Source organism: Netta rufina (genome assembly GCF_964035555.1).
Source record: "Netta rufina genome assembly, chromosome: 17".
In the NCBI taxonomy this organism is placed as follows: domain Eukaryota; kingdom Metazoa; phylum Chordata; class Aves; order Anseriformes; family Anatidae; genus Netta; species Netta rufina.
Window position 1 is genome coordinate 10,593,039 of NC_140141.1, and position 16,204 is coordinate 10,609,242.

At 45.2% G+C, this 16,204-nt stretch overlaps 1 protein-coding gene across 10 annotated transcripts in view; it reads left to right on the top strand.

Moving 5' to 3' along the window:
* The window catches only part of MTMR3 (myotubularin related protein 3), a 78,907-nt gene extending 62,899 nt beyond the window's left edge, over nucleotides 1–16,008 (top strand). For 5 of the 10 annotated variants that reach the window (XM_084297000.1, XM_084297004.1, XM_084297008.1 and 2 more), the window contains 8 exons: nucleotides 317–502; nucleotides 1,852–2,022; nucleotides 4,142–4,287; nucleotides 5,001–6,405; nucleotides 8,829–8,939; nucleotides 9,463–9,551; nucleotides 11,085–11,111; nucleotides 13,442–16,008. In XM_084297000.1, coding sequence (XP_084153126.1) covers nucleotides 317–502; nucleotides 1,852–2,022; nucleotides 4,142–4,287; nucleotides 5,001–6,405; nucleotides 8,829–8,939; nucleotides 9,463–9,551; nucleotides 11,085–11,111; nucleotides 13,442–13,613 — 2,307 coding nt within the window. In that variant the 3' untranslated portion in view covers nucleotides 13,614–16,008. The remainder of the gene's footprint in view (nucleotides 1–316; nucleotides 503–1,851; nucleotides 2,023–4,141; nucleotides 4,288–5,000; nucleotides 6,406–8,828; nucleotides 8,940–9,462; nucleotides 9,552–11,084; nucleotides 11,112–13,441) is intronic. The other 5 variants (XM_084297003.1, XM_084297005.1, XM_084297006.1 and 2 more) reach the window with 3 other exon arrangements.
* The last annotated feature ends 196 nt before the right edge of the window (nucleotides 16,009–16,204 follow it).

Below are 16,204 nucleotides of genomic sequence, written 5' to 3' on the forward strand. Positions count from 1 at the left end.
CTACTTGCCCTTTCTTGGCCAGGCAGGGGCTCATTGCCAGGTCTCCTCCCTTGCCAGTCACTGAGGACTTAACAACCTGCCGTATTGCCTTTCTTGTTTGTGTAAACTTGGGAATTAAATCCTGTCCTGAATTCATTGTGCAGCATTTCAGGGTGCAGAGGCATTAGGTAAAGTAGAAAAGAAGTGATGGGGCTAATGCTGAGGGGGGATCGGAGGGAATGAGGACCCAGCAATGATTCCCATGGATCTTGGATTGTCTTAGAAAATTGAACCAAAGAAAAAGAGGAACTTTTCATCTTTTCTTTCATTTCTGCAGGGTTTCCAGGTGCTAGTGGAGACGGAGTGGCTGGATTTTGGCCACAAGTTTGCAGATCGCTGTGGCCATGGTGAGAATTCGGATGACCTAAATGAGCGCTGCCCAGTGTTTTTACAGTGGCTGGACTGCGTCCATCAGCTCCAGAGGCAGTTCCCTTGCTCTTTCGAGTTTAACGAAGCATTCCTTGTGAGTTGTGGCTTGAGAGATTGCTGTTTTATAGACTGCTTCTAAACCAGTACCCAGTACTAACAAACTAAATAGCCCTGAGGGGTTTCTGATTTTCCCATCTATCTGTGATATGCTGCAGCCTGATAAAGGAAATGGGAAAACTGCCCTGATACAACAGACAAAAGCCCTTGTCTGTTTCCTGGAGCTTGACATCTGTTCACTCTTAAAACAGAAGTAGGACCCTTCAGGATTTCTTTAAAACTTTAAATAAATAAATACTAATTTAATAGTTTCACCTAGGAGGTGCTGAAATAAGTTTATTATAATGCATCCACACAACATTAAAAGGAAAAAAAATAAATGTTTACTGGTGATATAAACTTCCCCCTAGTTTGATCCCATTTTCAGTTGAAGGCAACTCCTCTGAAAACACCCCTGTTTTACCTTTCCATTTGGCTTTTGTGTTTCTGAGCTGAAAATGTGTTTAGCTGAGTTTATTTTCTTTGGAATTGGACAGCTCTCCTATTAGAAATTGGCCTCGGACTGTCAAAATCAGTTTTCAAGGCCAGAAAGCAGGTTTGTGGGAAAGTGGCAGTCTCTGACTGCAGAACCAGTAATCTGAAGACTGAAAGCTTTTATGGAGTGTCTGATCCACTGAGAGATTTAAAGCACGTTCCTGTGATTGTAGCCGCCTTGCATTACCACTTGCCAGCTCAGCCATGTAACAGAGTTTATGTCCGGTTCTAGCTTAGCTCGGTTGTGAAATAAGATATGTAAGCTTGTAACTGGCTTCAGAGCTCGCTGCTAATCTGCAGGAGCTACGTGTGAACATACGTAGGTGGTCTTGCCACCTTCAAGCAAAACCCCTAGCTGGTAGTGTACAGTCTTGGGGACTAGTGGGACTATCAGGGTCATGTCAAGCTGTTTGGTCAGACCACAGAATAGAGCGACTAATGATCCAGATGTGTGTGCTGTGAGTTTATACCGACACAGAAATTAACACTTTTCCCTGCCGTTCTTTGCCCACTGCATTAGTGTTTCATAACAGAGGTATTGGGATTCCTTGCCTGTCCTCCTGGTCTGTGAGGTTTGAACTGGCAAGACTTTTAAACTTGAGTATGAACAAGTATTCTGTCTTTATTCTGTATACTTTTTCCTTGACTTTTTAGCTATGATTTTAAAAGGTGCCTCTGTGCTTGAATCCTTTTGCAATTAATTTATAAGGAGACATGCAGAAAATTTCAGGTATATTTGTATGTCAGTCTTTGGGAAGGGGTGTATTGCCCTGCGAAGGAAACATTTCTTGCTTTTAAGAATTAAGCATGATATCTTCTGCCATATGACTGTATTTGTATTGGTCTCTGCAGGTCAAATTGGTGCAGCACACCTACTCTTGCCTCTTTGGTACATTCCTGTGCAACAATGCGAAAGAGAGAGGAGAAAAACACACTCAGGAACGGACCTGTTCTGTCTGGTCTTTGCTGCGGGCAGCAAACAAAGCCTTCAAAAACCTGCTCTACTCCTCCCAGTCTGAATCTGTATGTATCCTTTAATCCCTACCACATGGGACAGTCCCTCAAAGGGCTTGCAAGTATGATGTTTTCAGAAGTGTGTGCCTTAAGGAGGTATCCAAGCTGTAGCAGTGGGACATCCTGTGGGTTCACTGGCAGCGTAGAGATGGTACACATTTCTGGAAATGCCTCAGCTCTCCTCCTTGATATTTACAACTGGACGCTCTGTTCAGTCTTGTGTTTCAAGTCTTGTGTTAGGTCTGCTGATATTTGAGGAATGTCAAATGCAACCTCAGAAATGTCTCTATGCTGGAGACACATATTCTGTAACTAAATATTTTGCCTTTTTTTTTTGGTAACAGAAAACATTTCTGTGTTTGACAAATAGACCTTTCTAGACAGCTAAGCTATGTCAGAGGAGTGCCATAAAATTGCGTACAGACCTAGACACTTTCTGTATTAAACCTAAATCTAAACAGAAAAAGTAACTAGGATTATTTACCATATCTGTGTTTCTCTTAATACTTTCACATTTTGAGTTTGGCTTATCCATAGTAATAGCTCACTGAAGCTTCCAGGAAAGGGCTTGCAGTTACCTTTTTTTGTGTATTTGATGAAGGGGCTTGTAAGGGATTTAGACGGAGATGCAATATGGTAGGCATGGAGTGTAAACAAACAGTCAATCATCAAAGGTCACCATGACTAGATGGCAAAGACTTTTATAAATATTTAAACGCTTTTTGTTTTTAAAAGTATCAGATACCATAAACCTAACTGTAAGGACTACGCAATGTTTTTGCATATGATAGACGTGGTTTTTAATTGTTCCTCAGAAGAAGATGAAGGCTTGGCTTAGCAGGAAAGAGTTTGTCTACATTTGTTATAAAAAGCTAAATTTAATATTCACATCAGCCCTCTGTCACTGTCTGTCTCCTGTAGACACCGTACTTGCAGCCAGTGCTCAGCCGGCGCAGATCCCATTTGTCATTGTGACAGGCAGCAGCAAAGAGAGCCCTTCAAGACTTTCCAGCCTGACATTGTCATTACAAGAGTGGATGTGGATGTGATAGCCAAAAGCATGAGACACTGCAGATAAATACGGCTTGTGAGGATGTTTAGAGCTATGGGGGCATCTATTTTCCCAGAAAATACCAGCAAGTTTACCCAGGAGAAGCTCAGCTTAAAACAGGCAGTGCAGCCAGGCAGTTGTTCTGTCCCTGGGCTGCCTTTACATGCTGTACCCTACAGTACAGGTGTAGTCTTGTGATTTGGCCTGTGTTCTCAGTAAATAGTACACTGGAATACTAAGCTAATTAGGATAATTTGTCTGTCCATAGAAGTTTTGGTAATTTCCTATCTTGTATTCATTTCTTTCCTGTTTTGTTTTTTTCTTCAGTGTTTAGTGGGTGCCTCACTGATGTAGCCACACCTGTTTTAAAACCACAATCATTTAAGAGCAGCATCCACCAAACCAAGCCACCCCACATCCCTCCCTCTGATTCACTTGTTTCTGCTTTTCCAAGAGAAAGTTGCCTGGGAAAACAGTGGAACTGCTAGAGAGATTCAAGGTGTTCTTAAATTAAAACAGAAAGCATCTTCCACAGTCAAGGAATCCCTTTTAAGAACAAGCTGCCTGTTCAGCAAAAGTATTTCTGCATGTACTTATTTTTTCACGTGTGAGTGCTTCCATTAAAGGCAGGGTTAGCTTTGATGAATTGGAGCCTGCAGAAGGAGGTTATGAGTTCAGCTCTCACACGGCACACTGTAACACAGAGTATGAGGAAATCTCCGCGCTAACAATGGGCCACCGAATTCTTCAGCAGTTTAAATTGCTCAAAGGCATTATTAAGGTGTAGATTCACACAGAGCACATTGCAGTAATTCATTCATGAGAAGCTGAAAGCCGGTGTTGTTATGCCTCAGCCTCCACCTCTGAAAGAGAAGATAATTGTATATCCAAGTGCAGCTGATAGAAATGCCATAGCTGCTCCTTGGCCTTCAGAGAGTTGTAGAGGTCTAACAAAGCCTCCCAGCTGCAAACCTGAATAGCAAACCAGGAGTGCCCCAATCAGATGTGAGCATCTTTTTGCACCTTGGGAGCAAACGGTTGCAGTTTCTGAATGCTGTGTGTGTTTTCCTCTCTCAGGTGCTGTATCCAGTGTGCCATGTGCGTAATTTAATGCTCTGGAGTGCTGTTTACCTGCCGTGCTCTTCCCCCTCCACACCTGCTGATGACACCTGTGCCCCATACCCTGTTCCAGGCTCTAGCCCTGAAGATCAGCCTCTGGGCAGGTGAGCCTAGAGCCCAGAAATCCCATCCTGTAAAGTAAGATCAACAGAGAATATTGTGGGATATAAAGAGGAGAATACTTGTTGTGGGAGGGAAGTATTTTTCACAGGCTTCTTTGTGGGGCTGTTTGACTGACCAAAAGCAGTCTTTCCTTGTTTGTTTTGAAAGCTATTAAGTTTCAGAGGTCATAGCATAACAAATAGATTGAATCAGAAAAAAAGATTAGCAAGTAGAATTAAGCCCTGGGTATTGCATAGCTTTGTGAGATTCCTCATATCCTTGTGGGATATGAGCTTTTATTTGGCTATCTTGAATTTCAGTTCTTTTCCTGTGCTGCATAACTTTCTTTGCTTTTTTTTTTTTTTTTTTTTTGTAAAATGATTCTGAACACATGTCAATTAGGAGGTGTGACAAGCCTGTAAGCATTTGTGCTTTGTGGTAAAGGGACTGTTGTGGGAATGTTTGAAGTCTGATTCCACATATTTTCCTGATGGCAAACAAAAAAAAAAAAAAAGTACTGAAGCAACTTTGCACTACAGATGGTCAAAATGTGCTCCTAAATAATACTTCACAGAAGTCCATTAATTAGCAGATTGTTACTGTCCTAATTGTGGGGGGAGTTTTTAAACCATAGTAGCTGAACATAAAAATTTTAAAAAGCGAAACAAAAAAAAAAATCCCTGAGATTGGATTCTGATTATTTGTACTTTTATAGGTTACCAAAGACAAGATCATTTGACAATCTGACGACAGCCTGTGATAGCAGCGTGCCTACAACCAATCGACGCAGTAGCGACCCCAGCCTAAACGAGAAGTGGCAAGAGCACCGCCGGTCTCTGGAGCTGAGCAGCCTCGGGAACCCTGGGGACGATCCGTTTGATGGAGACAGCCTGAGTAAGCAAGGCAGGGCTCTGGTTGGAGCAGAGCTTTCTGTTGCAGCCGGTGTGGCGGAGGGACAGATGGAGAACATTTTGCAAGAGGCCACTAAAGATGACGTTGGTCTGGAGGAGCACTCAAGGGGCAGCCTAGAGCCAGCAGGTAAAGCGGATGAGGTTGCCCTGGAGAAGGAGAAGAGGACTGAAAATCTGCATGGGTATGTCAGTGACCTCTGTGAAAAGACGGAGGTGGATAGAGGTATTGTCACGAACAATCCACATCCAGTTTCACAAGGTGCTTCTGAGCTTAGAGGACACCAGGATGAACAGACTGATCTCAGTAACACTATCCAGAAGTTACCTCAGGTGAAAGGACTGCCGACTGTTCCTTTGGAGGGTTCTGTAAACAGAGACACTCAGAAGAACGCGGAGGAAGGTGTTAGCAAGCTTGAAGGAGAAGCAGAGAGCCCGTACAGCACATTGCAGGCCAGCCTTCCGTTACCTCTTACAATCCCATCCGAGGCAAGAACATCCAACATCGAAAGCTCTACAGAAACCTTAACAGAGAGTGAAGCCAAGCAGGAGCTGATTGCTAAGGGTCCGTGCCACAGACCTCACCCGATCGACAACAGTGCTGACGAACTCTCGCGAACTATTGAGAACAGGCCAGAGGGGGAAAGCATGATAGAGCTTCAAAAACTGGGCACAAAAGCACATAGGACTTCTGGTAGCAGCAGCACACACCTCCCGATGCCTTCCCCTTGTGCCTTGCCTTTAGCTGAATGTAAAGATGAGATTGTCTGTAACGGAGAGCTGGAGCCCGAGAACAAGATGACCGAGAAGCCCGTGGGGTTTAGCATCATGCAGAAATACCACGCGACAAACGGGCATTGCGTGAACGGGGAGGACGGCCGCATCAAGGCCTCTCTGAGTCGGCAGGTCTCCGCAGCTAGCTGTAGTTCCGCGCAGTTTCACTTGCGGAACTTGCACCAAAAATGGATGTTTAGCCATCTGGGGAAGCAGCAGGCAGCCAGCAGCCCAGACCAACCCGCCAGAAGTCACCTGGACGATGATGGGATGCCCGTCTACAGCGATGTTATCCAGCAGCGCCTGCGCCAGATAGAAAGCGGGCATCAGCAAGAAGTGGAGACCTTGAAGAAGCAGGTGCAAGAGTTGAAAAGCCGCTTGGAGAGCCAGTTCCTGAACAGCTCCCTGCGTCTCAATGGTGATTATGGAGACGAAGTGGTAAGTGAGGTGGTAATTGGGCCACTGCTGGAAACAGCGGGCTAGTCGGTCAAGTTCTGGATCTCACCATATTGTCAGCTCAGGGCTCCTTGGTCAGGCGGTGATTTTTTGGCCGTACAGAGTTGTAGAAACCTGTCAAGGTCATTCTGGAAAGGGGCAAGCAACTGGTTGGAGTACTTGGCAAGCAGCGCTACTGCTGACTAATATTTTCACTGTATTTCAGTTCAACCATGGATATAGCAGAGGTTCATTTCCAGAAGCGTGTTTTGCAGCATGCTTGCACAAAACTAGACACACTTAAGATACCTGCATTAGCCTTATTCCACAACACTACTTGTCTTCCTTTTATTTTCACACATGGGAAGGACACTCTTCTGAGGATGTGAATGTCATTTACTGGGACAGGAATGCGGGACCGATCTATGGGTGCTCTACAGCTTAGGGTAGGAAGGAGGCAGCAGTGCCTGCGTTGTTAGCTCCAAACCATGAATTTCAGGGCATCCACCTTTTCAGATGGATGGCCTGCTCAAGGCTTGTAAGCCAGAATAAACGAAGAGTGTTTGTGACAGCAATATGTCAGCAAGAGATTTTTCTTAACAAACAGAATTTTAAGAGAGCCTCTGGACTATGTTTGTAATTTTACTTGGGAGTGTTTAAAATTAACAAAATAGAGAATAAATCTGAGGCGTGACTCAAATCCAGCATGCTCTTTGTAGCATGTTCAAATGATCTGCGTAGTTGTAGCTGCAAAGGAAATTTAAAAATCAGAAATAAGTGTAACTTGAGTACAAGATCACAAGAACCAGCATGTCTTTTTACATCACTGTTTATGTTGGACTGGATTTTTAAGTTGCCCTAGGTGCTTCTCCCCTACCAGTTTTTACCTAGTTTCTCGTCTTATGACTAATAATAGCAAAACTTGCAAGGACACAGAGTCACTGGCCACATACAGTTGGATGTAACACTGATTCAGAGAACAAGCAAAAGAGCCTCTCGTCCTCTCCAGGCCTTTCAGCACAGAGCAGTTCTGTGCATTGCTGCAAAAATTGATTTTTCAAAGGGCCAGTGTTATTACTTATCTACAGGAGGAGAAGAGGGGAGAGCTACCTGAGGAAGCAGCTAGGCACGGGAGAAGGAAAGGACATGATGGGCAAGGTGAGGAGACGGAGGAGAGTTTTTGAGTGTGCATCTTCCCATGTGTCTGCATGGTAGGCAGTGTTGGCCTCTAGCTCCTGAGGCTGATGTACAAAAATTTCCTACGTGCACATTTAATGTGCTTTAAATACCTACAGAGCTGAAAAAAGTGCATATATGTATATATAAAAATATAAAGTGATTTCCAACTTTTGCTTGTTTAATTTAATATTGTGTAGGAGTGGCAGAGGTGCTGAATAGTCCCAGGTACGTTTGTTGAGAAAAATCCTCCGGGCCATCTTGGCTATTCACAGAGATAACAGCACTAATGCTCTTTTGGGGCATCCACGTCAGCTGAGTCTCATTTACATTGGGTGTGGCTTCTTCTGGCAAAAGCTTGGAGTCCTTGGAGGAATTTGATGCTTTGGCTTAATTTACTACCCTCCCATTTTGTAAGGGCATTCACGACCTGCAGGGTAGGGCTGGGATGTCCCCTGGAAAATTCACTATTTTTAAGAATCCGATCCCTACCTTCTCTGTTTGCCTCTGTGGGAGTAACAGGGCTTTTCTTCTGCAGCTCCTGAGGTGCCCATTTGGCAGGCACAAAAAGGACATAAGATTTCTGCATTATTTTTTCACATATTTTAAGGACTGATAGAGATTTATTTAAGCCAGATAAACTACAACACTACCAGGCCAGGCTGTATTAAGGAAGTATTACTCCCCACAAAAACTATGCATGGAATATATCTGGCTCAAATTCTGAGTTTCCCGTGCATGATTTGGCTTTTATTTTCCAGAACTTTTGCAGGGATATATGCATTACTTGTATTACTTTTGAAAATGAAACGGACTTGGCAAGGAAGTGGAACTATGAATTGGGAGCCACAGGTTTTTTAGTTACTCACCCAAAGTGCTGCCAGAATATTGTCCTAAAAGAGGGGAGAACACATTTTAAATCCATTCTGCCTCACATCATCCTGTCGTTAGAGGGTCAGAAGCTGACCTGTTGGGTTTTCTTCTTTTTTCTCTCTTTTTTGTTGTGATTCACCACTGCGCAAACTGCTTCAACATGTGGCATATAGGACTGGTCAGAGCAGGGTGCCTGCCTTCACTGCCACGTGTGGGCATGTGGCTGGTTCTGACATTCACCCTACCAATGTGGATGTAGCCTGCTCCTCCTCAGCAGGAGGTGCCCTTTCCACTCCTCCCCATGACTGTCCAGTTTTTATCTGTGTGGAAGCAGGAATACGGGAAGGCTCTGTTCAGCTGTGTTTGTTTGCCAACAGACTTCTATACCCGACTCGGAAAGCAATCTGGATCAGAACTGCTTGTCTCGCTGCAGCACAGAGATTTTCTCTGAAGCCAGCTGGGAACAGGTGGATAAACAGGACACAGAGGTACAGACTAAATCCCTGTAAATTGCTCATTCTTCCGGTAGGATGGGATATTCGTAGTTCAAATTGTCCTACAGCCTTTGGTCATACGCCACTTCTCGTGAGCTATCCTCCTGACATTTCACTCGTCTCGTACTCTAAACACCAGTACCTGTGCCTATGAGCCCTCTGCTGTCAGTGTTTGAGCTCGTTGGTAAGCTGTGGAAGGGATGGCTAGCCCACAGAGCCCTACGCTGGCACATGCGTGGTGAATGTTCTTGGCCTGGATACGTCTAAAGCACAGAGAAACCAGGGAACTGGACTTCCTGACCTCATTTCTGTTTGTCTGAGGGGAATTTGGTGTATCAGTGCTCAAGGGGAAGGTCTTTGTCTTTCTTTCACTACTAAGAACACTGAATTTGTACTCTTAAAATAGAACAAGCACTCTCTCATCGTGCTTTGTTTTGACCTCGTGAGCTCAAACGAGATGTGTTTGTTTCTAATCAGCTGTGCGCTCCCTGATAGATTTGTCTCCTCTTTCTCCCAGGTGACACGATGGCTTCCAGACCACCTCGCTGCGCACTGCTACGGCTGTGACAGCACCTTCTGGCTGGCCAGCAGGAAGCACCACTGCAGGTAACCTGTGCGTCAGCAGAGGATGGAAGGGAGGGGGCGAGGTCATGGCTTGGATTGTCCCCTCTCCTTTTACACCAGGACAGGGCTTTATTTGGACACGAAGTTCCTTTGTCGAGGATGGACCTCAGGGTAGTAGCTTGAGCAGGAGGACTGCGTACACAGGAGCCGAGAGCTTTGGGAGAACAGGGCAGTTTCTCCTGTTAGCTCCAGTCCATTCAGAGTAGATGTTTAAAAAGGCAGATGCGGCATCGACTACACCCCGGCCTAAACAGATCCTGCCTCTTTTTCCTCAGCCTGGGTTTGGTGGCAGCTAGCTGTTTAGTTTAAGTGGGTGTAAATAATAAAAAGTACTGGCTTGTGTTTGCAGTCAGTACTGCAGATATGCAAATAGCATCTTTTTTCCAGTACTGGTTGAAAACCAGCACCTTTCCTTCTCTAACCATTCTTTTCATTAAATTACTTTTGTGAGAGAATCTGAAAAGATGTGAAATAAAAGTTATCTGGATTATTCTCTGCCAAACATCTCGGTAACAGAGGCTACGACAGATAATGCAGGCAGCAGGAGCTTAATGAAGAAGAGGGGGTAGGGGCCTTTTGATTAGATCATATTCTAAATTTAGAAATCTGAGATTCTGTCTTAGTTATATTTCAAATAAATCCCCATTCCTGGACATGAGAAAACCATTACAAGACCTGTCATTTAAATTAGTGGCAGTTATCTCATTTTGATGATTCGCTGCTTTTTGAAGTAGTAAATAACTGTACGCACCTCGTGTCCGTTTTATATTTTGCTTCATTTAGTCTTGTAGAGATAAACCAGGGAAGAATGAATTGGAAGTTGAATGGGTTTGATTTTTTATTTCAAGTTTCATGTTCACTGTGTGTGTGCAAATCTATTAAATGTGCCTTTCGGCTTCAGATGAAAAATGTAATTATTAAGCATACAGTGATACACGTCTGAAGGGTTTTGGAAGAGTCGAAATGGCATTTTCCTTTGTCCTTTTTCTAGTGGTCTCTGTTGTGAGGTGTACCATTCGTCATTGTCACCCTGCCTCCTTGCTTCCCTAGGCCGACTGACATTTAGCAGCTACATTTCAGTTTCCTAGGCCTGGGCTCTGGTGAAGTCCTAGAGGATGTGTATGCCCTGAATGTATACACACCGAACATCCCCAACGCCGTGAGGAGTTAAAATTCAGGGCTTCAAGTTTTGTTGCAGATTTCTCTTTGGTGTCTTTGCTCCTTCATCTTTCAAATGCCTGACCTGGGTTGAACAGGCTGCCCGTGTAAGCTCTGATTGCTTGTGGTAGAGGCCAGTGAGGAGTGGCGCCCTAGCCAACAACAAAACCAAGTATTTTCTTAGCGTGCACTTTCATAAAGCCCAGTCTAAGTCTGCTCTCTGTCTTATTTGAGACTGAAAATAAGTTGAAAACCACATTTTCAACTTGAGCACGATAAAACTATCCAGCTTCTTTCATTGCCTCTATTTACTTCTTTTGCTAGTTCCCCTCTGAGCTCTTTCTCCCCTCCTTGCAGGGACATTGAACGTGTTGATCAAATCTGGTGAGCATTTACAACAGCCTCTGTCTGTTGTCTGTCTGCATTTTCTTGGTAACTTCTCCAAACTAACTCGGTCTATTCCCCATTTTTCACTCGCCTAGAGATCACTAGAAGTAATGTGGGCAGCTAGCACAACCTATTGGATGTTTAGATTCATACAAACAGGCTTCTCTTACCACAGAAAGGCATTTAGGGCTTGGCTTTTGGTAGCTTGAACTGTGATGTGGACTACACTAACACCACCGGTAGGTCGTGTGTTTGAGTAACAGAGAATGCTTCGGTTCTAACCGGGAAGAGGCTGTCCTTCAAGTTTAGCCATCGTGCATTTGGTTTTGATTCTTTCTCTTTTTGCCTTAATTTCGGGAGAGGTCAACGTGTTACAAGCAGTTCTAGCGTAGCTGTGTCAACAGAAAAAATTGCCACTGTTTTTAGAAGGACCGAAAGTACTGTGTCAATAACAGCTAATGCAAGGCTGGTAGAGAGCTACAGTCAGAAAAAGCTGGATGAACACCCATAAGTTTGTAAGAAAAGGTATTGGTGGTATGATTTTTAACATTCAGCCATCCTCAAAGGGGAAAGTTCACCTCTCCAGTGTTGTTAACATCTCTCTTAATCTCTCAAGCAAGGCAGCAGGCCACTGGGACAAAAAGAGAGAGTGGTTCAGGGCTTTCCAAAGCTCGGCTGAGAACAGTTATAGAACTCTACAGAGAGACAAAACAACAACAAAACCAAGCATGTGTTAGGAAGCTGGTGAGCTACAACAACCAGATTTGTTTTAATCCCTCTGGTTGTTTTCTGACCTCGTCCATCTGCAGTAAGTTTCTGCTGGGTGATTGTTCTTTGAGCAGCAGAGATGCTTTTCTGCAGGGTGTTTCTGTGTAACACCTCGTGGAGTTGTTTTCACTCCTGCTGTTTTTTCTGATAGTCATTTCTAACAGGGTCCTTAAGAAGACTTCAAAACCACTGCAGAAAGGCTAGCCATTGTGAGTGTCCTACCGCTGGGGTTATAGCTTTGAGACCAGGAGCTGCTGTGCGGAGCGGAGCAAATTAGCCCGTTGAAGTGAGAAATGGGATTTCTCTGCTGCCTCTTTCCCCGTCATTGACCAGCACCCGGGAATCTGGTCTCTTGGCAATGAAGGATTAATCAAAGCTGCTGCGTGTAGGCAGAATTTTGTGTCAGTCTCTTGGCAGCAACAAATCTTTTCCAGCACAAATAGATAATGGCAGAAAATCCTGATGCCAAAGAGTTAATGACAAGGGCATCAGGCTTGGAGGTAAACTTGCACACTTAGGTCCTTGGGGTGCTGCTCTGAGCCCCTTCTAAGAACTGATGAGGTTGGAGGAGAGGGCGTCGCAGCACTCCTCGGGCTAGCTTGATCAGCAGCAGGTTCGGAGGGGGGCTGCAAGAAGAACGGAATTATTTTTGAGTCTTAAATCTTCTCCCTGCCTCCTGTGAGGTGCATGCGCTCGCGTGCCTCCACCAGCTGACACCTGACAAGAATGAGACCGCTCACCCTGCCGTGGCGTGACTGTCCCCGAGCATGGCGTGCCTGGCTGCCCGCCCTGTGGCTTTGCATGCTCCTTGTTGGCTCCGTTTCCTTTACGCAGAGGTTGGGGACTGCTGGGAGCACCTCAAAAGGAACTGCGCAGTCGGGGCAGCGGGATGGTTGCATCAACCAAAACTGGTTTTATTTTTTTTTCCATCTATTCCATGCTTAAACCTTCCAGCAGTGAACTTGAAAGAAATGGAAGAAAATGTGTCCATGCTGGTACTTACCAGCAGGTGCTTTTAGAAGAGTAAAGGAGCAGAGACTTTTTCCTCCTGCCAGGACTGCAGCATCCAGCATGTCCTTAATGCAGAGCTGGATCAGTGATGTGAGCAGGGCCCAGAACACCACACCCCCCACATCCTTACGGAGGAGGGCTCTTTGTTTGCTGTCCCTCTCTTATACCCACGTGCCCACAAGGTAGCGGTGACAGCACTGAGCAGCTCCGAGGTGTCCTGCAGGCCATGGGAGATAGCTTAGCCCCGCTTCCTGGAGGGGTAACTTCCCTCCAGGTTGATGCAGGACGATACTGTGCAAAAGAGCAGTCCCTGTAGAGATGGTAAACGAGCTGGAATTCTCTACTGTAGCTTGCTTTGTGTTCCTTTGTGCTGTCCCTACCTTAAAGCTCTGGAGGGAGGGAAGTCTTTTTGTTCTGGTACTTAGGGAGCACCGACTGCAGCCTCCAGGGCTGACCCCCTCACACAGTGTAATTTTAGAACTTGGATAACTTCATTAAACTGCTTCTAATTTTTTCTTTTCTGTTTTCTCCTCTGTTCCTGACGCAAGGAATTGTGGAAACGTGTTCTGCTCCAGTTGCTGTAACCAGAAGGTTCCAGTTCCTAGTCAACAGCTCTTTGAACCCAGCAGAGTCTGCAAATCGTGCTACAGCAGCTTGCACCCAAGCAGTTCCAGCCTTGATCTCGAACTGGATAAACCCATCACTGCCACGTCTAATTAAAGTTCCAGCCTAGAAGCAGCGGGAAGCAGCCGCGTCGACTCTTCCCCGCACGGACATGCACATTCTCAGTGGGCTGAGGCTGGGAGGAGGAGGAGGGAGCCGTGCACTTTGGAGGCTGGGGCGTGGAACACTGCTCGGCGGGACAGACCTCGAGGACGTACCGCTGGATTGTGGGAATCTCCTTTTCCAGCTATTCCCCCTTTCCTTTCTGTCCTATTTGTGTGTATGTGTGTGCGTGTACGCGCCTGTGTGTGTGTATATATATATAATAATATATATATGTTTGCTTGTTTGCTGGAAGATTGTGGAAGTAGGAAGGGGGCTGGCACCGGAACCAGATTTCCCTCGTGTATTTAACTGCCCCACTGCTGAACTGTGTTGCAGACAGACGATTTTATGGAGGAAAGGAGAAGAGGGGAACCAGCCCAGCCAGTGTGCAAAGTGAATACCTGTAGCGTCAGTGCTAGTGCTTTCAATCACTCCTGTTAACTTCCAAACAAGAAACTGCTGTTTGGGAACTCGTTGCTGCTAGAAGAAATGGGAATCTCTTTCCCAAGAGAGCACTCTCCCTCTCTGTTCTTAGAGTGGGCTTAGTTATCCTCACTGCGTGAAGGGGGGATCAGTCACAGATTTCCACGCTCCGCGGCTCTGTGCTCACACACACAATCAACAGGTTTTATCGCCGCCAGCCCTCTGGCTGTGGCTCTGAGGGAAAACACCCGGACAACGGTGGCTATGGAAAGTGCGCGCGAGTTTGAGAGAGGTGAGAAGGGGATTGACCAGGCTGCCGAGCCGAGATTGGTTTTACACTGGCGCCTCTGTCTGAAGGTCTGTAAATGCAATTCGTTATTTAAACCCAGTGGGAAAGTAGAAGACCTTCGACTTCTATCCTTGTCCCAGCTGTAGGTTGGTTTACTCAACGCAAAGCGACTTCTGGAGCGGTGCACTTGTCATGGTTCGTACAAACAGTCTGTCATGCTGTTGGTTAGACCCGCACTTTAACGAGACTATCCACAACAACGAAAGAACAACTGTGATCTGCTGGTATTTTCGCTGAGCTCAGTCCAGGAGTGCAGTGGTGCTTGTCATATTCCTGGGATGTCTCCTCCTTTTTCAGTCTGTATCCAATATACTCCAGATAGGAAAAAAACCTGCCTGAGGATTATATAAAGACCTAAAACACATCATGGATTCCCCTTCTTCCTTCTGTCCCAATCTGAGTCGCTTTTAAAGTCACCTCATTAAAGTGTGAATCTCTTGAATATATGTTTTTAAATGAGCGTTAGGTACTCAGCCCCTTTTCCCTTTCGATAGAGCCTGCTTAGTGCAGTTTGGCAAGGAAGAAACGCGTACGGTAATATCCTGCTTCACAACGCATTGCCTAGACCAAGGTAGGACTTCTCTTGTGGTATTCTCAAGAACACAAATCCTGCTGGAGTATTTGAGGGTTTTAAATATAAAAGGTCAAAAAAAAAAAATAAAAATCTAACAAGTCTCGGGAGAGGAGCGCATCCCTTCCCTGCAATGTCACAATCACGTAGTCCAAAGTGAGGATCACACAGAGAAAACCATCTGGGAGTATTTATTAGATCTGATGGGGAAGAAATGACAAGGTATGTTGTGTTTGGCGTTGGAACTTCCCACACCCTTTGCCAGGATGGTTAACGCTGCCGCAGTTTGAGCTGAAGACTCACAAGACAATGAATGTCTCGGAGGCTTAGCACAGCCGCCCGTGTCCTTACGGGAAGGGGGTCTGGTAACAGAGCATCTCCCCGGTGCACGTTTCTAAATGGTTTGCAAACCATCGGGTGGGAAAAGCAAAGAAAAAGCTGGGCTCTCCGGTCGAGTCGTGTCTCTAAGAACTTGCTCCTGAAGCAGTGCAGTAGATCTGGAAGAGGGCTCCAGGCATTGCTGTGTGGTGTAAAACAGAGGGAGCTGGAGCGGGGTAACACGCAGCTCCTGTCTCTGGCTTGTCCTCGGAGGTGGGCGATGAGAGGTGTGACCTGGGGGACATGGTGTAGTTCTGCACACTAACATTGTGTGGTTTTTGTGGTGCAAATAGACAGTCAAAAATAAGTCTAAGATTCTGCAGTTCATAATGACAGGTGCCAAGAGGTTATGATACGGGTTTTTGGGGTCTGTGATGTACAGTGTGAATAAATGCTTGCAGCTCTTAGTCTTTTTTTGATCGATGAAGCACTTTTTTATTAATATTAGTTTTCTTTGTATGTAAAGGAGGAACCAGTATCTCTCCATAGCTGTATATATAACCCTTCTCTCCTAAAGAGAGTAAAGTGCTCCTATATTTTTCATTTTTGTCAAAGCGAGAAGTAAATACTTTAGAATTGTTAAATATATAAATAAAAGTGAATAAAGTTTAGAATTTTGCATGGGAGCATTTGCTAACACACTTTCTAGTTTTTTATTTTTCTTTCCTGTCCTTCACAGGAGATACATTTGAGGTTCAGCAGAAACACCAAGGCCTTTGAAAAAGGAGGCTGCAGCAGCCTCCCCTGGCTTTCATTTCCCTTGTGTCTTTGCAAGGAACAACGAACTGTTGCTCCTAAGCTTAGAAGAAAAATTACCCAGCT